This window comes from Callorhinus ursinus, unplaced genomic scaffold, assembly GCF_003265705.2.
Source record: "Callorhinus ursinus isolate GAN/ISIS: 27379988/994484 unplaced genomic scaffold, GSC_fseal_2.0 scaffold27, whole genome shotgun sequence".
Taxonomy (NCBI): domain Eukaryota; kingdom Metazoa; phylum Chordata; class Mammalia; order Carnivora; family Otariidae; genus Callorhinus; species Callorhinus ursinus.
In genome coordinates, this window is record NW_027397089.1 from 17,675,332 (window position 1) to 17,701,148 (window position 25,817).

Consider the following 25,817-nt stretch of genomic DNA (forward strand, 5'->3'; position numbering starts at 1 on the left):
GAACTCTGGGTAAATATAAGAAGTATAAGAAACTAGCACAATAAATTCAAACCGAGTACTATTCTGACAGAAACAATGTTTTCAAATATGCTAGCAATGCACATTTCTCTGACTTTCCTGTAATGTCTTCACATGGACCAGTTTTTAATGCCTAGTTGCTAGTATGAACCCCCTCAGCAAAATGTTCAGGTCACAGGTTGGACCAAGTGACAGAAGAATTAAGTAAAACTTTACCTAAATCACTATTTCCATCTGTACAATACTTATTGTTTCCTGCTACTAAAATAAAACTAATGTGGGACTAGACTGTGGCCATGGTTGACAAATAGAAAAGTAGTGTAATAATTCTATTAAGAGCAGTAATTATAAATTCTATTATCAGTGCAAATGTACTGCTTATTTAAACGTGGTCTTGGGAGATAGCAAGGAGGCAGTTCATGGGGGGTTATTACATCATGGCAATCCTATTGTCCTTCATCATTGATTGCTCTAGGGGTGGTGGGCATGTGAACCAAGTCAGGCCAAAAAGATATGGGGGAGGTTAGCAGGGCCACTTGGAAAAGATTTCCTCCCCTGTAACAGAAAGTCCCTTAAGGAGGATACCTCCTTTCTTATTGCTTTTGCAACTTTTGGGGGACTGCACAATGCTGGAGAAGATCCTCCAACCATTGTTCCATCACATAATTGGCAGAGAGGAAAGGTGGGAAGAACCTGGGTCTTCCATGCTACTGAGACTCTTGCCCTATTTTCAAATTGCCTACCTCCAGACTTTATTTTTGAGTGAAATAATGAAATGCCTCACTATTGTTTAAGTGAATTGTAATATGATATTTTACTCCATACAGCGAAAAGCAATCCTAATTCAATAATGCTGTGAACTGTCTATATAGTACCTGAAAAATAACATGTGTTTAAAAACTCTGGTTATTACTCCTGTAAGTAAAATATTAGGTACAATATAAAGGTGATTTTTGACATAAATGTCAAAATCACCATTGATTCTCACTAGGTACTCATAATCTTTCCTCCTTCTGAAATGTTAAATTATTTTGTCCTTTTTTTTTTTACAATAATCACATATGCCTTAAATTTGAATCATTTGTGTGCATGGCTTATATTGTCTACTGGATTGTAATCTCTTTTGTACCATTGATAGCCTTATATTCAGTAGATACTAAAAAGCTATTTGTGTTGAATGAATTAATAATTAAGTCAATGTATTTGAATTATATAAGTTGAAAAGCAGGCATCTTAATTTCCAAGGAGAACTGTACCTTTGAGGTGTGTGTGTATGCAATTTAACAAAATAACACAATAATTACTGGGACACGTGGGTGGCTCAGTCAGTTAAGCGCCTGCCTTCAGCTCAGGTCATGATCCCAGGGTCCTGGGATCGAGTCCCGTATCGGGCTCCCTGCTCAGCGGGGAGTCTGCTTCTCCCTCTCCCTCTGCCTGCCTCTCTGCCTACTTGTGCTCTCTATCTCTCTGTCAAATAAATAAATAAAATCTTTAAAAAAAAATAACACAATAATTACTAAACTTCCTGGTGGTTTATTTCTGTTTTCACTTTTGGACCCTATCATTGAGTGTAATTTGAATCCTGACTTCAAGATGCAAATTACATAAGAAAATTTAAAGCCATTTGTGTGTCTCAACTAAGATTCCTCTCAGGAAATAGAGGATAGGTCAACTTAGTTTCCCAAAGTTTTACGGGAGTTGGAAACCAGGTTCCTGCAAAAGTGTTGCCCTAAACTTTTATTCAGCTCAATTTAAGTTCATTTCTTTTTTAAAAATTTATTTATCGGGGCGCCTGGGTGGCTCAGTCGTTAGGCGACTGCCTTCGGCTCAGGTCATGGTCCTGGAGTCCCGGGATCGAGTCCCGCATCGGGCTCCCTGCTCAGCAGGGAGTCTGCTTCTCCCTCCGACCCTCTTCCCTCTCGTGCTCTCTGTCTCTCATTCTCTCTCAAATAAATAAATAAATAAAATCTTTAAAAAAAATAAAATAAAAATTTATTTATCTGAGAGAGAGAGAGAGAGTGAACATGTGCTCCTGAGCACAAGCAAGGGGAGGGGCAGAGGAAGAGGGAGAAGCAGACTCCCTGCTGAGCAGGGAGCCTTGTGCAATGCGGGGCTCCATTCCATGACCCTGAGACCATGACCTGAGCTGAAGGCAGATACTTAACCGACTGAGCCACCCAGGTGCCCCAAGCTCCTTTCCTTCCTTCCTTCCTTCCTTCCTTCCTTCCTTCCTTCCTTCCTTCCTTCCTTCCTTTCTTTCTTTCTTTCTTTCTTTCTTCTTTCTTCCTTCCTTCCTTCCTTCCTTCCTTTCTTTCTTTTTTTTCTTTTTTGAAGATTTTATTTATTTGAGAGTGAGAGAGAAAGAGAGTAAGGGGAGTGGGAGAGGAAGAGGGACGCTCCCTGCTGAGCAGGGAGCCCAACGAAGGGCTCCATCCCAGGACCCTGGCATCATGACCTGAGCCAAAGGCAGATGCTTAATCCATTGAGCCACCCAGGCGCTCCCTGCCCACGGCCCAACCACCAAATTCATTTCTTTTGATTACAACGACTGCAGTAACATTTTGGCCATAAAATTATGACCAGATAATTCTAGACACTTCTAGCTTTCCATGTTAGGGAGGAATTGTTACCTAATAAGCAAGTTTTCAATCTCCAAATTGCAAGTATTATGAAGCAATGAGATACCACATTTGGTGAAGCGTAATCGGACGTTAGTATGGCTGAAGATAGCTGGGGAAACAGATCAAGGCACATAGGCTCACAGTGAGGGAGGGAGTGTCCACAGCAGAAGCTTTTCGGAGTTGGTTGAGATGGATAAATCAAAAGGTTTGGGCACCAAAATTTAGGTCTTGAGGGGAAAGAAAAGAATTGAAGATTGACTACTCTATTATTAAAGTTTTCCTTAAGATCAGCCACAATAAAGAGAAATGGGAAAGAAAGGATTTTGTCTAGGTCATGTTTATCTTTTATGTTATCCAAAGAGACTATCTTTGGAGTTTAATAATTTGCAACTTTCTACCTGTGTGAATATGGAGAAATTACTTCCCTCCCTTTCTGAGTTTCTGTTTCCTTGATTGTAAAAAGGGGGTAATAAGACTTCTTTCACAGAATTTTGAGAAGATTACATGAAATATATATGGGGTGCGTGTGTGTATTTTATATATATATGTAAAATTATTTAGCATAGTGCCCTGCACATTATACCACCCCCATCTCCCCTTCAGAAATGTTAGACTTATTTGACCAATGGTAATTTCATGCCTACCAGCTGTTCTTCTTCAGGCACTGGTCATACAAAGGTGAACAAGATGAAGCCTACATCTAGGGGATGAATTTTAAAAGTGTTAATAAGGGGGTGCCTGGGTGGCTCAGTCATTAAGCATCTGCCTTTGGCTCTTGTCATGATCCCAGGGTCCTGGAATGGAGCCCCGCATCGGGCTCCCCACTCAGCAGGAAGCCTGCTTCTCCCTCTCCCACTCCCCCCGCTTGTGTTCCCTCTCTCCCTGTGTCTCTCTCTGTCAAATAAATAAATAAAATCTTTTTAAAAAAGTGTTAATTAGAAATGACATTAACTTTTGGGCACCTGGGTGGCTCAGTTGGTTAAGCGACTGCCTTCGGCTCGGGTCATGATCTCGGAGTCCCAGGATCGAGTCCCGCGTTGGGCTCCCTGCTCAGCGGGGAGTCTGCTTCTCTCTCTGACCATCTTCCCTCTCATGTTCTCTGTCTCTCATTCTCTCTCTCTCAAATAAATAAATAAAATCTTAAAAAAAAAAGAAATGACATTAACTTTTGTGTTTAAAAGATACTGAGCCTTTGGCTCATGGTCTCAGGGTCCTGGGATGGAGCCTGTGTCGGCCTTCCTGCTCAGCGGGGAGCCTGCTTCTTCCTCTCCCCCCCTCCCCTGCTCATGCTCTCTCTCTCTTTCTCCCCCCCTCAAAAATAAATAAAATCTTTAAAAAAGTAAAAGATACCCAAAACAGATTCTTGATGTTTGGAAACTTATGTATGACATGAAATAAAGAAACGTATAAAAGGTTAGCAAATCTTTATAAAGGGAAATGCATACTGAATTTTAATACACAATAGATTTGTTCTGTTTTATTTGGAATTTCCTTTTAAAACAATTGCATTTCTGGATTGTAGTGGACATGAGAGTATCATCTCCTGGAGAATTTTGTAAAGAAGGAAGGGGAAAAGTTGAGTAGAACTCATAAATGAAACTAAAACATAGAGGATTTAGATTCAAACATGGTTAGGAAAAATAGCCCAGAGTGAAGTCAATAGGCATAATGAAGCAGAAAAAAGGAGTATTGTTAGATAGTTGATCATAGAAGAATAGGATAAAAATTGTCTATTTAAATCATGCAAATATTAAACAAACAAATCACACTAACAAAACATAGCTGGAGGCTAACTAGAAAAAGATGGCCAGGGTAGAAGTTGAAGAAGTCTGAATAGTATATAAAATACTTTTCATGCATTAGGAGCCCTTAAGGAAATGCACATCAAATAGATGCTGGACATACTCATATCTTACCAGGATATCATTTATGCAAAGTCAACAGAAAAGCTGGGGAAATGACAAAGGCGCATAGTCTAGCAGTAACAATTAGTTGCATTGAGAAAAATGAGAATAATTTTCTATTCACACTATAATCCCTTCAAAGAGATTATGTGGATAAATGCCTGTGTACATGTCTTAGGAAAAAAATCTATAGAATGTCACTAATCTGAGGCCATATCCAAAATATTTGGGTTTTATGGAGCGGTTAAGAGAAATATTTTTGTTTTCATTTATGTCACAGACCCACAAGTTTTCTTAGTAAATCAATTTTTGGACCAGGGCTGATCAGAAAGTCTGCAGTTGTTTAGAGCTTTTAAAACATCTGGAAAGTTATTCTGGCAAGTGGAGTCAACTCCATGAGCAAAACAGATGTTTTCCACTGCGGCGGGAAAACACAACTTCCTTATACATACTGCACATGGTCCAAATCCATTTCAGAAATAAGAGTCTATCTTCTAAACGGTCTTGGTACCACAGGACTCTCCTAGACTCTGCGGATAAAAGCATGGCCAAGGCCATTTAGGTGTTTGAAAGTCAGTATTTTATGATAATCTTTTATCTCATGTTTTGTAAAACAAGAGAAACAAGTTATAAAAATGTAGGTTGCCTTTTCAAGAATGCAGTGAAAAAGTTGGAATTGGATTAAAACCAATTGGCAGGACCCCAGGGAGCTAAGAGTGGGGAAGGACAGTACGTCACTAGAGAACAGAGGGGAGCTGTGCTGGCCTTTTCCCCTAGAGAAAGCAAAGAGAAGCTTCTTCCCACTGCTCATTAGGACAGAGTATCAGAAGCTCTAGGAGATGGGTCTTGTCAAAAAGTCGGAAATTGTTGTGTCCCAGGAATATAGGAAATGGATCCATGCAGAAACACATTTAGGGGAAATTGTTCCTTCCACAGATGAATCTCACATACTGATGAATCCTCATTATTGGTGGGCATAAAGCTCATATTCTACGTTTCTTTTTTAGCCTTTTAAAAATGAACATAACATTTTAATAGACAGAAAGCATCTGCATTGGTTATTTGCCACTTAATTGTTTTAACCTAAAAAGTTCCATATTCCCAGCCAACATAACATTTCCCTGGTTTAACACTCGGTTTGTGCTTTTTTTTCCCCTTCAATCAAGAAAAATCAGAAATAAGGAAAAATAGAATGAAGGAATTATTTTTTATTGTATCAAATAATGTAAAAACTTTTTTTTTACCAAGAGTAAAATGAAGGAACACTTGCCCGATCAAGCTGATTAAATTGGTTTAGAATCATCAGAGTTGTCAATATTTGAAAATGTTGCTTACTGTATAAAAAAGTACTTGGGTTGCCCCAGATTATTGCCGACTACTCTAAAATCTTTTGCAGTTACAAAACAAAGCCTGTAAAGATAAAGAGTGCAAATCATGATTTGGCTTCAGAGCTATGAAGAGTTCTGCAATATCTAGAAAAGTATTGCCTGCTTGTCACAAAATATTGTAGGTCTCTTTATAATGAGGTGCTATCATGGGACAGCCTACGGTACTGACAGATCCTTTATCTGTGTTCCATTCATCTTTGCTAGGTGCATAAGCCTGCCAAAATACTATCGCAGATGATGGGATTTAGATTCACATGTGTCAGGGAAAATGTGAATAGAGTCGATCACCAATACTAGACAGACACTTCTTATTTTCAACTTCCTATAAATTCCTATCATATTCACTTATGATATCATTGCTGTTTCTGTTTACCCACAGTCCCATCTGAAGCTAGCTCATCAGGAATTTTAGAGAGAACGCATTTGAACCTGAAACACTTTATCACCTTGCTCCACGGAATTGTGAGCTAGAAAGACACCATATTTTAGAGGAGAAAATAAAGATCTCTCTAGGAAGATGATTTGCATTTGTTTAGGAGATAACGCTATTCATCCATTGTATGGAAGGGTGCCCAGAATAGAAATGAGGAAGGAGCAAAGATTTGCTAAGTGGACAGCTTTCTAATTCCTTTTGAGACATGTCTTCCAAGGATAGCTTTACTTTGTTTGAAGTGTTGTGATTTTTCCAAAAGTGGGGTATATACCAATTTTAGTAAGTGTGAAAACACATCGGAGAGCCAAAAAAGAAACGAGTTCTCTATTTTTTTACAGCCAATCTCTCCCCCATCTTACAGCCCTATTGGTGAATAATGGAAAACGGATATTGTGTGGATAGGGCCAGGAGCAACTGGAGATAGAAAGGTTGTACAGAGGTATGAAACAAATAGGAATATGTGTAATTGAAGGATGTGTGCCGAGAAAGGGCTTTGTGCAAATGAGGGTAGAGACAAAATGAAGCGCTAGTATAATTTATGGAATGGGCATATGTCCACCGCAGTCAGGTACAGGAGGAGATGGAAAGGGGAAGTTTAGCGTTAAGAGTTAGGAGAAGAGGGGCGTCTGAGTGGCTCAGATGGTTAAGTGTCTGCCTTCGGCTCAGGTCATGATCCTGGGGTCCTGGGATCGAGCCCCACATCAGGCTCCCTGCTCAGCGGGGAGCCTGCTTCTCCCTCTCCTTCTGCTGCTCCCCCTGCTTGTACTCTCTCGTTTGCACTCTCTGTCTCTTAAATAAGTAAATAAATAAATAAATAAAATCTTAAAAAAAAAAAAAAAAGAGTTAGGAGAAGAGGGTGCCTGGGTGGCTCAGTTGGTTAAGCGACCACCTTCGGCTCAGGTCTTGATCCCGGAGTCCTGGGATCGAGTCCCACATCGGGCTCCCGGCTCAGCGGGGATCCTGCTTCTCTCTCTGACCCTCTCCTCTCTCATGCTGTTTCTCTCTCTCTCTCAAATAAATAAATAAATAAAATCTTTAAAAAAAAAAAGAGTTAGGAGAAGAGCTGAGGTGTTTCAAGGGATATAGTGGCGAGGGAATGACAGGAAACCATACTTCATGATGACATTAGGACATATTGTGAAAGAAACAATATGGCTTTTCTATAACTTCCTGCACTTGAGTTTTTCCTGTGGAAGGAGGGGTAGATCACAAAAATGAAAGGCAATGGAGGAAAAGAATATGAACCCAGATGGCCTCGACTCCTTTTTTCCTGAGCTTAGAAAAGAAAGCAAAAAATATGTCATCAGGCCAAATCCAAAGACAGCAAAAACTTAGGGCTCTCGCATCAGGACCAGCTGTGTCACAGACCAGGGTGGGAAAAAATTAAAAGCTCATGACTTACAAGGAAACTAGAATAAATAGGCACTTAGGTTTCTATTTAAATCCGTCTTTAGAAGTGTATGAGATTATTTTTCCAACTGATTTTATTGAGTGAAAGCTTCCATCTGGCTGCACTGAGGGAGACTCTCCGAGTTGTGGAGGGAGAGAATCAGGGCTGGAAGTAACCGGCATGTCTTTCCTTCCAACCCCCTCATTTTTCTTCTAGCAATTCTGGAGTATGATGGAAACAGAATCTATCAAGTCCACATGCTCCAGACTTGCTCATTAAGCACAAAACAGCTTCTGCCGCTCCTGTGTTCCGTTCTAGCTCTTATTCCATCCCTCTTCCCAGCGAAGCTTCTTGCAGACTGCAATCTGTCTGCCTTTGTTCTCCCCACTTCCTCACCTTCCTTTTACCTCCCCAGGCCCTAGAGCTGCCACTGTTTGGAAACTGGCCTCACAGAGTGCGCTCATTAACGCCCCCTCCTCCATCCATGCGAACATGGGCTTTGGAGCAGGATGGCTGAACTTTAAATCTTGCCTTTGTCACTTGCTTCCTGTGTAAGCCTGGGCAGCAAGTTCACCTCTCTCTGCTTCATTTTCTCATCTAGAAAGCAGGAATAATGATCATAATCTGTCCTGCACAAGGGGTTGTGAGAATTGAAGGTATCAAGCCATGCAAGCTGCTAAAAATGGTCCCTGCCATGTTATAATTTCTTTTTTTAAAAAAAAAGATTTTATTTATTTATTTGACACAGAGAGACACAGCTAGAGAGGGAACACAAGCAGGGGGAGTGGGAGAGGGAGAAGCAGGCTTCCTGCTGAGCAGGGAGCCCGACGCGGGGCTCGATCCCAGCACCCTGGGTTCGTGACCTGAGCAGAAGGCAGACGCTTAACGGCTGAGCCACCCAGGCGCCCCCCATGTTATAATTTCTTAATAAAATAAATCTGAGGTCTTAGGTATCATTATCTTTCTTGATCCTTTTGGAGTATTATTGTTAACCAAGTCTCTCTTTCCAAGCTTCCTTCCATCCCTCCCTCTTTCCTTACTTCTCATGGGCTCATCTCCTAACTGTCCTCTTTCACTCTATTACCTGCTTCTCTGTTTTCAGTGGAGACTCCTTTGCCTCTCTCTGCCTCTTGACCTCTTAAATTATACTTAAAATTTGCCTTCTTACTCTAATACATTTTCCTAAAAATGAAGGCATCCATGCTATTCCAAACCCATCCTCTGCCTTGACTTCACTCATAGTTCTACACTTGTAACTATGTATTACTGTCTCCACCTATTACAAAGATACTTCACTCCCAAGATGTCCAACACAGAATGGATTATCTCCCTAGGGCAGCTCCTTTCAACTGACCTGGTTTTACCTTGCAGTCAATGGCACCACCACCCGTCTGGACACTCACATCAAAATTCTCTCCCTTCCTTGGCTTCTTCCACGTTCAATCATATGACAATCTACTTGTGTCCCAAGAGTGGTCTCTCTTCTCTATTGCCACTTTCTTAGTTCAGGCCTTCATTACTTTTCTTTCTACAGAAGACCAGACTTGTACCTTGTCTCCACTTCCTACCTTCTATTCCACCAACTACTGCTCACGTATTTTCTAAGATTAAAAACCAGATCATTAATTCAATCATGTATTCACCCACTCTTTCATTACTCACTTACTTATTTACTTAATAACATTTAATGAGGGGCGCCTGGGTGGCTCAGTCGTTAAGCATCTGCCTTCGGCTCAGGTCATGGTCCCAGGGTCCTGGGATCAAACCCCACATGGGGCTCCTTGCTCGGCGGGGAGCCTGCTTCTCCCTCTCCCACTCCTCCTGCTTGTGTTCCCTCTCTCACTGTCTCTCTCTCTCTCTCTGTCAAATAAATAAAAATATCTTTAAAAAAAATAACATTTAATGAAAGCCCATGTGCGCCAAGTACAGATCATTGTACCCCACAACACATGCATGCTTGTGCATGAGTATGAACACACACATACACACATGCACACTGTTTCTCTCCATCCCCCCACAATTGCCTTGCATTGCCTCTTTTTCATAGCACTTAACACAGTCTGAAATCATCTTGTTCAATTCTTTATTGTCTGTCTCCCTTATGTAAATTCTGTAGAGCAGAGATTTGTAAGTTGTATTTGTTACTGCATCCCCAGTGCCTGAGCAGAATTGAATGAACTAATGAGGAAAATTTGATCTGAGTTATGAAGAACATGCAGCAGTTTGTCAAGGGAACTTGGAGTCGGGGGGCTGGGGGAGTGGACACAGAACGTACATAGGCACAAGGATAATAGAAAGGAGTCAAGGCACTTTGAAGAATTTAGAGGGAAATAAAATGAGCTGCACTTGGCACACAGTGGGTTTTCATTATATGTTATTAAGTAAAAGTAAGTGAGCAAGCGAGTAAATGAGTGAGTGAATGCACGATTGAATCAACAATAGGTTTTTGTCTTAGAGAATGTGTGAGCATTGACTGGTGGAATAGAAGATAGAAAGTGGAGACAAGTTAGAAGGTTTTAAATAGGGTAATTGGTCAGAGAAATCTTTTCTTTTCTTTTCTTTTAAAGATTTTATTTATTTATTTGAGAGAGAGAGAATGAGAGATAGAGAGCATGAGAGGGAGGAGGGTCAGAGGGAGAAGCAGACTCCCCGCTGAGCAGGGAGCCCGATGCGGGACTCGATCCCAGGACTCCAGGATCATGACCTGAGCCGAAGGCAGTCGCTTAACCAACTGAGCCACCCAGGCGCCCCAGAGAAATCTTTTCTGATGAGGTAGCATTTGAGCTGAGCCCTGAATGAGGTGAAAGAGTGAGCCACGTAGATATCTGGAAGGAGAGCATTCCAGGGCTTGTGAACAGCAAGTGCTAAGGCACTGTGGTGGAAGTGTACCAGGATACTTGAGCAAGGAAGTTGGAAGGTGGTCAGTGAAAGGCTATAGAGCAAGTCTCTATGATGCCAGCCTGATTTTGGTATTTTTGTTGGGCATCCATTTCTCTGTCCTCAGACAGTGCTTGGTATTACATTGTGCTGTATGACATGGCATATGGTGGTCACTATTTATGTCTGTTTAATTGCTAATACTGCAAGCTTTCAAGGGTGGGGACCATTTTGTACTCCTTGTCATATCCCCAGGGCCTATTGCCGTGCTTGGTAGGTGTTTGAACCTTTGCTGAAAAGATGAATCAGAGGCCTTAAAGATGCTTTCTCATGTTTGAATCACGTGACTGGGTTTCTGGGTTCCCATTGTTTTCAACACTCTTCTTTTCATCACCTCATTCTCTTAGCATCTGTTAGTAATCTGCCGGCTTTGGCTACTTCCCTCCTGGCACCTTGCATCATGGACATTCCTGTATTGATTTCTAGTCACGACCCTCTACTCCTTCCCAGTTTTCCGATGTATTGCAGTGATAAGTGTGGCCTGTGTGGCCAAAGAGCTCTGATTTTTGGAGCTGTGGGAACACTCACCAGGGCACTGATAAATGAGGATAAAAGTATAGGGTGAGGTCAGAAAATGGAAGAATTTGCCAGGTGAGCAAAGACAGGAAATTGACTATGATTACTTAGAAATACCATCCTGCAATCGTACTTTAAGTTTCTATAAATGCTTCGATATTTTTTGTGCAAGAATGAATAAGCTCTAGACCTTAGCTTACTTTGAGATGACCAAAAGGACATGTTTGCATATATTAGAATAACATGGTTTCATAAAATATCAGTCCTTGTAAGTAGGTGACCTCTATAAAATGAAACTCCTTTTTTTTTTTTAGAGCAAGAAGTTGGAGTTAATTTTTAAAGGATAACAATCTCGAAGATTTAATCATTAGCAAACAAAAAAGCCTCGTAATTGTTGAAAAGGTGTCATCAAGAATGTGAGCAAAATTTATATATCTTATCATAAAGTAATTTTTGAGTTCCCTATGTAAAACCTACTTAGTCAAATTTCATACACAATTATAATAATTTGGTTGCCCATTGTTTTAAGTCACAGCAGACTAAAAGTAATAATTACCAAGGCAGAAGACGGTAGAGGAAGTTACATCCATTAAGTAGATGGAGGGACGCCCAGCTGCCCAGAAAAGGCAGAAAGACTTAAAGAAGCAGATATCAAGGGCTCAAAATGATAGCTATTGAGGGAGATAATGCAGTTACCCTTTGTGGCACCCCCATACAGGTGCGTAAGACTTAATCTGCAATGTTGAGTTGAAAGATTCCAATTTTTAAAAATAATTATTTGTTTATTTGTTTTTCAAATCTCATCTGCTGACAGAGCCCTACTTGCATTGCACTTGTTTGGCCCCAAATCTGATCTGAACTGATAGAAGTTTACTTACAAACTTTATTCTGATTTGTGTGAGTATCTTTTCTGCAGAAACAATGTGTTAATTACAGACCCTGCTGGGGGTGTTAGAAATATATGGAATAAGCCCCATGCAAGATCCTGTGAAGGTTACGGTATCTTCAGAGTGCCTTCATAGGATTTAAACGTCTTAGTTGCAAGAGCTTTGCGTTAGGGGATTATAAAGTCATGAATGCACACAATGATACCTATGGTTAATAAGATCAGAAATGTTCTGCTTAACGTGGTACAAAAGTGTGGGAAATGCTTTGAAAACTTAGTATTTGCAAGTGTTCATTAGAGGAAAGGAAAGTTGCAGTGCATTTGGAAAGTCAACAAGCCTTTATAGTATATTTTAGAGGTTTTCCTCTGTGTGTGTGTGTATGTGTGTGTGTGTTTCCAAGTCTTTTAAGATGAAATTAGACATGGAATCTGTGGGATATATTTGCTCTTGCCCTGCTGAGACTTGGATTTACACACTTATCAGAGAAATTATCTTTAAGGTTGTTGGGGTTCTCTCAAGCACCAGGGCTATCTGAGTGAGAAGGTTATTCAGAGATCTGAATTTGCTTTTTAAAACCTAAATTTGTAATAAGAGTTTTCTTTTGTTTTATCCCGTCCATTCCCCAGGATTCTACTGCCAAAGAAGAACAAATTTTGGGTGCCAACTTAAGGAAACAGAGTCTGTGTTTGCAATGCCAATGAGCATACGGAAACGGAATTGTTAAATAGCTTGAGAGTTATTATAGCTCAGTAACGTAAAGACATAAAAACACAATTTTATATGTTGGGGCTGAATCTGGCTTAGTTATAGAAGGAGTAAAGAATTCAGAAACACCCAAAATTCACAATAGATAATAAAGTATTACTATGTTATTTTCTCTGCCCCCAAATAATATGGATCCATAGTTAAAAATTCAAATATTATAGAAATATGTTAACTGAAAGACTAGAAGTAACTCCTAGCTACACTGTCACCTGTCTCCCCATAAAAATGCTATTAAAATGTTGGCTTGTATTTCTCTTACATTCTTTTTTATATGAATTAATTCATACTGTATAGGGCATTGCAACTTGCCTCCCCCCCACTTCACAATTATATATCTTTAAAAAAATTATTTATTTGAGAGAGAGAGAGAGAGAGAGAGAGCGTGCACACAAACAGATGGAGGGGCAAAAGGAGAGGGAGAAAGAATCTTAAGCAGACTCTGTGCTGAGCACAGAGCGCTATGAGGGGCTTGATCCCAGGATCCTGAGATCATGACCTGAGCTGAAACCAAGAGTCAGATGCTCAGTAGACTGAGCCACCCAGGCACCCCAACAACTATACATCTTGATGTCCACCCAGGTTAGTCGTTAATTACCACCTCATTCTTTTCAATTCATAAGATAGAATTCCATTTCGGGCGCCTGGGTGGCTCAGTTGGTTAGGCCACTGCCTTCGGCTCAGGTCATGATCTGGAGTCCCGGGATCGAGTCCCATGTCGGGCTCCCTGCTCTGCGGGGAGTCTGCTTCTCCCTCTGACCCTCTTCCCTCTCGTGCTCTCTATCTCTCATTCTCTCTCTCAAATAAATAAATAAAATCTTTAAAAAAAAAAGATAGAATTCCATTTCATGATTATACTGTAACTTAAAATTGATGATTATTATTTACTTTTCTATATATTTTACTTTTTCCCATGGTTATTTTACTTTTCGCTTTTGAATCTCTTCTAGTTAGACACATGTAGAAAAATAAAAAGCCTAGTTTGACTAGAAAAAGTGGCAAATAGTGAAACAAGTGCTACTTCTGAATGGCAAATTTCCAGTTCTGTGGAATAAGCATACGATGATCTCAAAAAGATAAAACAAACGATGTCTGTTTTGAATTTTAAAGAAAATTCAGAAAAAATAAAAAATAAATAAAAATAAAAAATATTCAGGTGTTAGTAATAAAAGGATCAATATCTCTCAGATTCAAAAATTAAATTTCCCTCAATTGTAGAAGCAGAAGAATTTCTGGGAGAAATATATTGTACCGTAAAAATAAACATTCACACTTAAAATTAGGGACAGAATATCGGTGGTCCTGCTTAGGAAGCAGTGTTATATCTACAGAGCTCATGAGTCACTGAAAGGTCAGGGATAATAAGGAAGGAGGCATTCCGATGACCTGTGTCCAGGTAAATAAAAGAATAGTAGCTGTATCACTGGCATCGACAATTGCCTTGTCCTTCTGCTGTCCTTCTGCCTCATCTCTTTCAAGCTCTCCATAGCTAAAGCCGTCTTCCTGCATTAATGTCCTCCCTTCTCTATGCAATTCAACAATCTTTTCCTCTTGCAGGAGCAAGGACTGTGAGTAAGGCGAAGGCCTCTGGCTCACTATTGCAATTTATCTAGGCAACCTTGCTGGTCTATCTCCCTTCTTGTCCCTCAGAGGTAACCACTGTCTTGAATTTTATAATTAACATCCCCTTGTTTACATGCTAGTTTTAAACACATGTGTATGTGTTCCTAGATAACATATCGTTTAGTTTTGTTTGGGCGTAAGCTTTGTCAAAGGACAACTTGAACAAAATCTGTGAACTCCGGTCAGTGTTATGCTCCTAAGAGTTATCTATGCTGCTGAACATACCAGCTGTTTCCTCATATTCTCCACTATAGAATATTTCATGATCTGGACATATCAAAATTTATTTCTCTTCATTCAATTTGGAATACTTTTAAATTTTCATTCTTGATTTCTTCTTGGATCCATGAGTTATTTAGAAGTCTATTTTAAAATCCCATTTAAGTTTACCTTTAGAAATTAAAATGTGCTGTTATATAGATTTTTTAAAAAGATTTTATTTATTTATTTATTTGAGAGAGAGAATGAGAGAGAGAGAGAGAGAGCACATGAGAGCGGGGAGGGTCAGACGGAGAAGCAGACCCCCTGCTGAGCAGAGAGCCCCATGCGGGACTCGATCCCGGGACTCCAGGATCATGACCCAAGCCAAAGGCAGTCGCTTAACCAACTGAGCCACCCAGGCGCCCTGTTATATAGATTTTAAGTTAAACTTAAATCTTCAAAAAATTAGTCTATTAATTTCTAAATCTATTGGGAGACTTTAGTAGAGATTACAGGGTCTACATCAGTGATCAACAAACCCAGCCTGCCACCTGTTTTTCTACACTAGTGAACTAAGAATGGTTGGAACATTTTAATTGGTTAAAAAAAAAAAAAGAAGGATAATACTTTGAGGTGGGTGAAAATTACAGAAAATTCAAAATCAGGGGGCACCTGGGTGGCTCAATTGGTTAAGCCAATGATTTGATTTCAGCTCAGGTCATGATCTGGGGGTGGTGGGGCTCCACCAAGTCTGGCTCCATGCTCAGCACAGTCTGAGCCTTGCATCTATCCCTCTGTCTCCCCACCTCTCCCCGCTGCCAGCTCTTGCACACGTTCTTTCTCTCCAAATAAATAAACAAAAATCTTTTTAAAAATTCAAATTTAGTGCTCCTAATAAAGTTTTATTGGAAAAACAGTCATGGCCATTAATTTAATTACTATCTTTGCTCCTGCAGGAAAGGACAGCTGAATTGCATAAACATATTTTCTATGGCAGCTTTCATGCTACAGTAGCAGAGTTAAGTAGTTGCAACAAAGACCTGCAAAGCCAATGTACTTACTATCTGACCCTTTACAGGAAAAGTCTTTCAACCCCTGGTCTACAAATTCTTTGACATGTATTAAGTATGCTGGTTAATTTATGTAAATATTTTTTTTTTTTTTTTTTTTAGATTTACTTATTTGAGAGAGTGTGGGCCAGCCTGGGGGGGGGGGAGTGGAGGAGGGGCAGACGGAGAGGGAGAGGAGGAGAATCCCAAGCAGACTCCCTGTTGAGCACAGAGCCCGACAAGGGGCTGGATATCACAACCCTGAGACCACCCCAGCAGAAACCAAGATTCGGAAACTTGACCAACTGAGCCACTCAGGTGCCCCAATTTTTGAAAATATTTCTTATGGGTTTGATGAGAATGTCCATTCTCTAAATGTTGTATTTCTATAGATCTACATCTATATATCCATATCTATCTATATATACATGAAATTATGAATAATTTATCAATAGGTGAGAGGGTGTTGAAATATCCCCCTGTAATGGTGGATTTATCAATTTCTCCTTATTGATTTATCATTAAGTGGTAACTTTGTCCATCGCCAATAATATTTTTTTATCTTAAGTCCACTGTGTGTGATATTAATATAGCTACACCAATCTTCTTTTCATTGTTTTATACCTGATATAGCGTATGTTTTTAGTTCCTGGAGCCTCACAACAATAACAATAGGAACATCAAAGATCACTGAGTACAGATCACCATGCCAAATATAATAATGAAAAAGTTTTAAATATTGCAAGGATTACCAAAATGACACACAGAGATATGAAATGAGCAAATGCTATTGAAAAAAAGGTGCTAAAAAAAAAAAAGAAAAGAGGTGCTGATACACTTGCTGGATGGGAGGTTGCCACAAACCTTCAATTTGTAAAACAAACAAACAAAAACCCCACCCAGTATCTTTGAAGTGCAATAAAGTGAAGTGCAATAAAACAAGGGATGCCTGTATACCTTTTCAAATTTATCTACAGATATGTTTTGCATTAGTTGCTTTAAAGACTGCCTATAAAGCTACACACAGTAGTCTCTAAATGATATTCAGGCATTAGATTGGGAGATTGGAATGGGGATGGGTATTTGAAGAATATATTTGATTCCTCAGTAGTTTAAATATAGCTCGTAGTCTTCAGATTACATACATTCAGCCACTAAAATTTCTTCACATTTTCTATATATAGCTTTACACCCAGCTGTAGACTTACTCCGTTCCTCAAGTTTTGCAAACTCTCTCCACATCTGAAAGACCCTATTCATTCCGTTTATCTTTCTTTGTTCTGTCTTGCATTATTCTCATCCCGTATACCAACATAAAAAATGAGATTTTTAGAAAGGGGACACTTGTATATGGTGTCACTATGAACAGGCAAGTTTGAACGATTCTCAGCAAAAGTATAAAAGAGATTAACATTGGTTCTAAGCACTTAGAAAAGGTAATGGGGATCATTGATGCCAGAATGGGTTAATTTGAAAATGGATCCTGTTTAACTAGCTTTGCTTTGTTCCCCCCCCCTTCTTTAATAGGTACTTGGACTGATATATTTAGGCTTGCTAGAGGCAGTGAATTTTCATTTCAGTAAAGCATTTAGAAAACCATTCATGAAATCCTTGTAGGTTATAGTATGATTGCATGAACTAAAGTGCTTGATCTCAAAAAGTGTTGGTTCATAAATTATTATCTTGGAGATTATTTTTGGTGGTGGGCTACAAGATTCTTTTATTTTTTATTTTTTTTCAAAAGATTTTATTTATTTATTTATTTGACACAGAGAGAGAGAGAGAGAGAGAGAGAGAGAGAGAGAGAGTACAAGCAGGCAGGGCGGCAGGCAGAGGGAGAGGGAGAAGCAGGCTGAGGGAGAAGCAGGCTCCCCGCTGAGCAGGGAGCCGGATGTGGGGCTTGATCCTGGACTCTGGGATCATGACTTGAGCCGAAGGCATACGCTTAACTGACTGAGCCACCCCTACAAGATTCTTTTCTAAGCCTGTTTTATATAATTTTATTAGATTTAAGTGGAAACAAAGAAGCTATGTTCATTAACTTCACAGATGACTATAAGTTAAAAGTGATGACTAATAAGATTTCAAAATCTCAAATTATGTCTTAAAACAAGATGAAATTTAATATGGATCAAAGGCAAAAATTGGGTTTAAACATGTAGAATTATAGAAACATAGACTATGTAAGGTGGAAGCTATGGTTTAATTGTAGTCTATGTAAAATAGACTTGGATGTTTTATTCAACTCTAAGTAATACATTTGCTAAAAGAAAAACCTAACACAAGTTTGGGATACCTTACTGACAGGGTATGCTTGGTTCAAGGGGCTACTGATCATTTTTTAACAAAGTTCATAGCCCACTGTATTTGAATGTTGTGTTCTCTTTTGAGTGCACAATTTAAGAAGGAAAAGGAAAAGTTGAAGAACATGCAAAGCAGGGTAAAAAGTGTGGTTATGATGGCTCACCATTTCATTTGACAAATAAAAGGACCTAAAAATTTTGAAAAATAGAAAAATATTAGATATTCTGATAGTTACTTAGTAGTTTGGTTCAAATATTTCAAGGCCTGCAATGTCTGTAAAGAGTGAGATTAATTAATTCTTAGGGGTCAGAATCAGCACCAGTGGTGTTAAGGGAAGCTGAATTGATGTTCACAAAGCAAATGATTATAGACATTTTAAGCAGACCTGGGCTTTAATTCTGGCATCAGTATTGGCTGTGGCAAAAGAGATGATACTTCTGAGCTTTACTTCCCTGTTGAATAGGGATAATAAGGCCTATCTCATTTTAAGGATTATAAATAATACATAAAAATTGCTTAGTTCCTGACATAGGTAAATTGAATAATCATTATACATAATACCAATAAATATAAAGATTTCCAACATTGTAAAAGTTTAAGTGGATGATAGTATGATGGAAATATTGCAGAGGATTTCTACTTAAGATAGGGGACTGGACTTAACATCTATTTGAACTTTTAGCATAATGGTTTCCCCTGACTGCTATGTGCTTCTGCTTGTCTCACAAAGCAAGCAGGTCCACTCTGTTTTAACCAAGTTTATCTTCGTTGATTTCTGAGAGTCAATTGCCTTTAAAGAAGTTAGAACAGGAAGGGGGCATAGCTACGACCAATGAATGTTTTAAGAGTAGGAAAATACAACGCTCGAAGACTACAGGGCTTCTCATTTAGTGGCTCAGTGAGCTACTCATGGAGCTGCTCATTACGAGGGTTGGTTAAGTTACGAGAGGGATTAAGTGAAAGAATCTCCACTACTTCAAACCACATCAGGCTCTTGGCAAGAACTACGTGAAGAATGGGATCTAAGGCAGGCTTGCGAAGCGGGTCTGGGCTTGCTGGCTGGAGCTAAGGACCGCACGGAGGCCCTTGGGTGCCACCAGTTGATGGCATGAAAAGAAACAAAAAAGAGGAAAGAGACAAAAGGGGGAAAATAGGTGCCAGGGCCACGAGAAGGAAGACGAAGGTTGGCGGGTGGTTGGGCGCGGCGAGCTTTCTGCGCACGAGTTGTGCGCCAGGACCCGGGGTGCTGTAACTGGGCGCTCCCATGGCCAGGGGCATCAACCCTTGCCCGGGGGCGAACCTCTCCACACGCTCTGTTCTCCCTCCCGCGTCTCCCAGCTGCTAGTCGGTCCTGCTAGGGCACTTCTCGAAACCTGTCCGCAGCTAGGAACCTTGGCCCGACTTTGATGGCCTCGATAACTTAGCGCGGCACCCTGACCTCTCTTCTCCCGCCCTTCTCCCGCCCACCCGGCCCCACCGCCCAGTGCACCTCCGGCGTTGGGGTCGACCAGATACTCTGCTGCTCGGCTGCCGGCAAGACCCGGAGACTGGAGCCAGCTCGGACCGAGCCGGGCGCGCGCGCGCGCTCCTTCTCACTCGCTCCTAGCAGGGGTAGTGGGCATGCGCGGCGCGCGGCTGGCTTTGGCTGCGAGCGGGTGAGCCGGCGGGCGGCTCCAGACTTCACAGGCGGCGGCTGGCGCGGCGGTCTTGCCCAGCGCGAGGCCGGCGCTGTGCTCGCCCCGGAGATCGCTGCTCTCCAGCCGGGCGCAGACGGCGGCTTTGCGGCTCGCGGAGGATTGGAAGGCCGTGATCCAGGTCGGGGGCTTTCTCCTGGCCGCCTCCTGCCTCGTCCCGCCTCGAGGCGCCTCCGGGGAAAGCCACGGCCCCGAGGGCGGATCCGAGGTAAGAGCCCCTCGGGCGAAAGGCGCCGGCCGGGGGTCCAGCTGTTTGAACTCAGCCTCGATTTTTAAAAATCCGCTTTTGTGTGCTTGGATGGAGCGGTGCCAGGCGCCGCGTCGGCTTTCATTCACTTTGCTTTCGGCTGGTGTTGGGGGCCAGGTGTGCCGTGGCGCTGCTACCGGAGCGCGTCCGTGCGCCCGGTCGTGGGGCGCCGCGGAGCGGGTGCCGACCTTCGGCCGCCCAGCCGCCTGCCGAACCCAGGGCTCCGGGAGGGTGGGCAGAGAAGATTATCAGTGTCCTTGTGATAGTTCCTGGTAACCTGAGCTTCCGGACATACACCTGCGCTTATCTGGTCGGTGGGGCGTCGTCGGAACCGGTATTCTCACAGCTTATTTTAGGCTTGGGGTTTCGAGAGCTACCCTCCCCACCCTCAAATGGAGGGGTGTCTTTTCAGATTGGTAGTTTGGGGCAAGGTCCCACCATCGCATACCCTCTCAAATTAAGGTAACTCTTTGTTTTTGAATAGTTGTCACTCCTGATTCCTGTTGACTTTCAGTTCTTAGTTTGTTCCACTTTACTCACCATTTTACTTTTGGCAGATGGCCTTTCTGGTGTCTTTGTCAGTTAATGCCTTTGGAGTAGATTTCCCCCCCGGCTCGCTTCTCCTGGGGTCACTCTTCTTTCCTTTTAAGGACTATCTGTATGCAAAAATCTTTGCATGGATTGTTCTCTTCCTTTGCATTGTTTCTCATATCCTTATTTTCCCGTAGACCCATAGTACTGCTGGAATCTCTTTGGGGGTAAGACGCCTGTGGTATTAGGGTTTGAAAACCAGAGACGTCTAGGGCGGTAGAGCATTAAGAATTGGAGTTCTCCTTTACAAAATATATTTTAATGAAATGTATTACTGCTTTTCTTTTGAAGGTTTCAGTTTTTGTCATATAAGAATAGGTAATGTCTTAAGAGTTCAGGTAAAACTTGGTTTCAGATGCATATGAACAGCTTGATTTTGGCTTTTTTTTTTTAAGATTTTATTTATTTGTTTGCTAGAGAGAGAGAGACAGAGAGAGTACAAGAAGAGGGAGTGGCAGGCCGAGGGAGAAGCAGGCTCCCCGTCGAGCAAGGAGCCCGAAGTGGGACTCGATCCCAGGATCCTGGGATCATGACCGGAGCCGAAGGCAGACGCTTAAGGACGGAGCCACCCAGGCGTCCCTGGCTTTGTTATTCTTTAGGGAGATAGGAGAATTAGGATTCCCAGATGACTTTATATGTATGTGTATGTGTATATATAGTTATATTCATATACATATAGATATATGTGTGTATACATATGTATCCATACACAAACATGGATATATACAGAAACAGCAAAGTAGCTGTGTTGTGTTTTGCTTCTAATTTATTTCTACTGAGAGGATACCATTCTAAAGGGAGTTGGGTTTTGCAAAGTGTGCAGTAAATGTAGATCCTGTGGTCATTGAAATTAAAGTCAATGTCATCCTCTCTCACCTAGTATAGCTTTTCAGTTTGGAATTGGAGTTTTTTGGACAGGTTCTTATAGTTCTTAAGTTGCTAGTGTGAAAAAATTTTGGTCATGAGTTCACACTTTGACTTACAATTAGAGAAATAATGCACTTTATAGAACTGCCACTAAAAGGTATCACAAATGTAATAACATTTTATAGAAAGCCTTTAGTGCAGACTTCATAGATTAAGACTTTTTAAAATGCCACAAGTCATTCACTCCACAGCAGAAAAAAAAAATGAAAAGAAAACTTTTTTTTTTTTAAAGATTTTATTTATTTATTTGACAGAGAGAGACACAGTGAGAGAGGGAACACAAGCAGGGGGAGTGGGAGAGGGAGAAGCAGGCTTCCCGCTGAGCAGGGAGCCTGACGTGGGGCTCAATCTCAGGACCTTGGGATCATGACCTGCTGGAAGGCAGAAGCTTAATGACTGAGCCACCCAGGTGCCCCAACAAGAAAACTTTTAATTCCACTATTCTGAAATAACCACTGTTCACTATATTTGGTACATTCTCTTTGAAATCTTTTTTCTTCCCACTTTCCAATGTCATTGAATATCAATAAATAGTAATTTTCACCCTTTTATTGATGATGGGAGAATACTTGAAGTTGTATTTGGGGTGATTTGTCAGCATTTGTTTATTCTGGTTTGTTCTGTTGGGAATCTAATGTCTAATTTTGAACACTTTGCTTGTTTCCGATCAAACGAAAATATTTTGTTTTCATTTCTAATTTTTTCTCTTTTCAATTTTTTACTTATGCTGATACTTTTCAGGTATCAGTCCTTTTCTGTGCTATAACATAGGCTTCGTACTCTTTGCTTTCAGTTTTTATTTGACCCCAAATCTTAGACCCTTCCTTTTCTTGTGTTACGCTACATACATGTTCACTCACTGCCTTTTTTTTTTTTCCTGCTGACTCTCCTGTTTTTCATTTCCCTATTTTGATTTTGCAAGAGCTCACTTAAACCATGGTTTGTATAAGAGAATATAGTATCCACAATAAGAGATGATAGTTTTTCTCAAGGTTTCTCTTAAGATGCTTGAAGTTTTGCTGGGTGAGTATTTTAGCACTGATTTCATTTATATAAAATTTAAGTTAGCTTTGGTGGGTTGTATTAAACAGATTTGGATCATCACAGAACAACCTAAGTTAATGACAGGTTACAAACTTTCAGACATCTGCAATGGTATGTAAGGGGGAAAGTGGAATTTTAGTTAAAGTAGTTTAGCTATAGTACATCCCTGCTGGGAATTACTGCATGAAATTGTTTGCAGCTGTTAGTGATTGAAAATAGTTTCTTAAGGAAAATTCTGTAACAACATAGTTGTCAACATTTTAAGTTTAATGTATGCAGGGAAGGTGTTCAGTGCTTCACTACAGCCTTTTCAGTGATTTCTGGATATATTCTTAGATGGTATTTAAAAAAATATATATATTATTTTTTAGATCAGTTTTAGATTTACAGAAAAAGTGTAAAGATAGTGCAGTGACTTCTTATATACACTGTTACCCAACTTCCTCTCTTATTACATCTTATATTAGTATTTGTGATGATTAATGAAGCAGTATTGGTACATCATTACTAACTGAAATTCACACTTTATTTAGCTTTCCTCAGTTTTTATCTGATGTCATTTTTCCTGTTTCAGGACCCTACTATCTTAGATACCACATCACACTTAGTTGTCATGTGTCCTTACGGTCCTTTTGTCTGTGACAGCTTGTTAGACCTTGTTTTTGATGACCTTCACAGTTGTGAGGAGTATTGGTCAGGTATTGTGTAGAATGCCCTTCAGTTGGAGTTAGTGTGACTTTGTTCTCATGATCAGACACGGCTTTTAGTCTTTTGAAAGGAAGATCACAGAAGTAAAATGCTGTTTTTATTACATCATATAAAAGGTATGTGCTATCAACATGACTTATCACTGCTGACAATGATCTTGATTACCTGTCCGAGTTAGTGTTTGGTAGGTTTCTGTCCTGAAAAGTTACTCTTCTTCTCTCCATGCTGTACTTTTAGAAGGAAGTCACTGTGTACAGCACACATTTAAGGAGTGGATAGTTTTACTTCTCCTCCTTGAGGGTGGGGTATCTAGATAGATTATTTAGAATCACTCTGCGTGGCAGATTTTTCTTTTCTCCCCATTTATGTATTTACTCAGTCATTTACTTATATTGGTCTGTACTCATGGATATACATTATATACTTTGGGTTATAATCCAGTACTACTTTATTTTGTTGCTCAAGTTGTTTCAGCTTTGGCCATTGGGAGGTCTTTCAGTTGGCTCTTGTGTCCCTTTGACATGTCTCCATCAATGTGAGTTTTTTTTTTTTTTAATCATTTCCTTACTTTCTGGCATTAAAAGATGCTCCAGAGTCATCTTTTATATTTCCTTTTCCTGTCCCAGTCCTAGAATTAGCTGGAAAGAATCTGTTTCATCTTCTTGGGAAATAGTATTAGAAGCCAAGATTTGCTTGCTGGGTTCTTGTTGCTACTGGGGTGTCATTGCCTCTAGACCCTCTTATTTGCAGAGCAGGAAACATATGTATGTATACAAACCCTGTATTTACACCTATCTATACATATTTCTCTATGTAGTCATATGTATCCATGTTAAGCAAAATATGAGTTCATATTTTGGGTCTATAACATAATATGAGTCTACAACTCTGCCTACCCCATTACCATTTGTATCGTCTGGCCTTCTCTTCTTGCTTATCTGTAAACTCATTCCAACCATGAAAAGAAACCTGGCTCCCACCGTCTGTCATACATTTACGTAATTGTCAATCCGTTTATATACTTATAGCAGTATTGAAATTGTTAACATATTCTCTTTACAGAGAGTGAGAAACAACTTTATCAACTAGAGTACAGTTCTTATTTCAGTTCCTTTTGCTTTTAGTTTAGATTCCATTCCTTTCTGTCCTATCCCACTTAGTGAAGTAGTTGCACACAGTAATAATAGTGTCAGGGGTGCCTGGGTGGCTCAGTCATTAAGCATCTGCCTTCGGCTCAAGTCATGATCTCAGGGTCTTGGGATCGAGCCCCGCATTGGGCTCCCTGTTTGGCGGAAAGCCTGCTTCTCCCTCTCCCACTCCCCCTGCTTGTGTTCCCTCTCTTGCTGTGTCTCTCTCTGTCAAATAAATAAATCTTCAAAAAAAAAAATAGTATCAGATCCTTTTGTTACAATTTTTGTTCCATCCTGGGATCCTTCTGACCTTCTAAATGATTTTTTTTTAAATGATTTTTTTTTTTAAAGTTTGCATACATTAAAGTTCTCTCTTTGACCTGTAAAGTTCTCTGGGTTTTGACAAATGCATCATTTCATGTATCCATTACTAATAGTATCAAAGTATCATACATTAAAAAACCCCTGTTCTTCATTTATCACTCCCTTAATCACCCCTCCCCTCTTCTCCCCCTCCCCCACAACCACTGATTTTTTTTTTTTAATTGTCCCTGTAGTTTTGCCTTTTCCAGACATCATATAATTGGAATCATACAGCTTTTTCAGACTGGCTTCTTTCATTTATGAATACGCATTTAAGGTTCATTCATGTCTTCTTGTGATTAGATAGCTCATTTCTTTTTATCACTTGATAATTTTGCATTGTGTGGGTGTATCAGAGTTTGTGTATCTATTTATCGATGGACATCTTTGTTGCTTCCAGTTTTTGGCAACTATGAACAAAGCTGCTACAAATATTCATGGACAAGTTCTTGTGTAGACACAAGATTTCACATCTTTTGGGTAAATACCTAGGAACATGATTGCTGGATAATATGATAAGATTATTGTTAGCTTTATAAGATATTGCCAAACTGTTTTCCAGAGTGGCTGTGCCATTTTGCATTCCCATCAGCAATTAATGCAAGCTTCTGTTGCTTCTCATCCTTGTCAATTTTTGATATTGTCAGTTTTTTGAATTTTATGCATTCTAATAGGTATAGTAATATCTCATTGTTGCTTTAATTTGCCATTCCCTAATGACATTTAATGTTAAACATCTTTTCATATGCTGCTGTCTTTTGTATATTTCCTTGGGGAGATACCTGTTCTGAACTTTCGCCCTTTTTTTAATAGGGTGGTCAGTTTTCTTATTGTTTTAAGAATTCTTTATATCTTTTTCATACAGTCGCTTTATCAGATATGTATTTTGCAGATATTTTCTTCTAGTCTGGCTTTTCTTTTTATTCTCTTAACTGTCTTTTCAGAGCAAATGTTTTTAATTTTACTAAATCCCAACTTGTCAATTTCATGGATAGACTTTTGGTGTTGTATTTTAAAAATTCATTGCCAAACTCAAGGCCATCTAGATTTTATCCTTTTTTTTTTTTTAGGAGTTTTATA

General features: G+C 40.1%; 2 protein-coding genes across 5 annotated transcripts in view; one reads left to right on the top strand and one right to left on the bottom strand.

Moving 5' to 3' along the window:
- The window catches only part of LOC112830077 (adenosine 5'-monophosphoramidase HINT1), a 28,707-nt gene extending 9,396 nt beyond the window's left edge, over positions 1-19,311 (bottom strand). The window contains exon 1 of the mRNA XM_025879733.2: positions 19,192-19,311. Coding sequence (XP_025735518.2) covers positions 19,192-19,311 — 120 coding nt within the window. The remainder of the gene's footprint in view (positions 1-19,191) is intronic.
- A 359-nt stretch (positions 19,312-19,670) lies between these two features.
- Positions 19,671-25,817, top strand: part of EPS8 (EGFR pathway substrate 8, signaling adaptor) — a 178,974-nt gene continuing 172,827 nt past the window's right edge. For 3 of the 4 annotated variants that reach the window (XM_025879778.2, XM_025879781.2, XM_025879782.2), the window contains exon 1: positions 19,675-19,935. The gene's annotated coding sequence lies outside the window, so the exon portion shown is untranslated. Of the gene's footprint in view, positions 19,936-25,817 lie in introns of all 4 variants that reach the window. The other variant, XM_073877932.1, reaches the window with a different exon arrangement.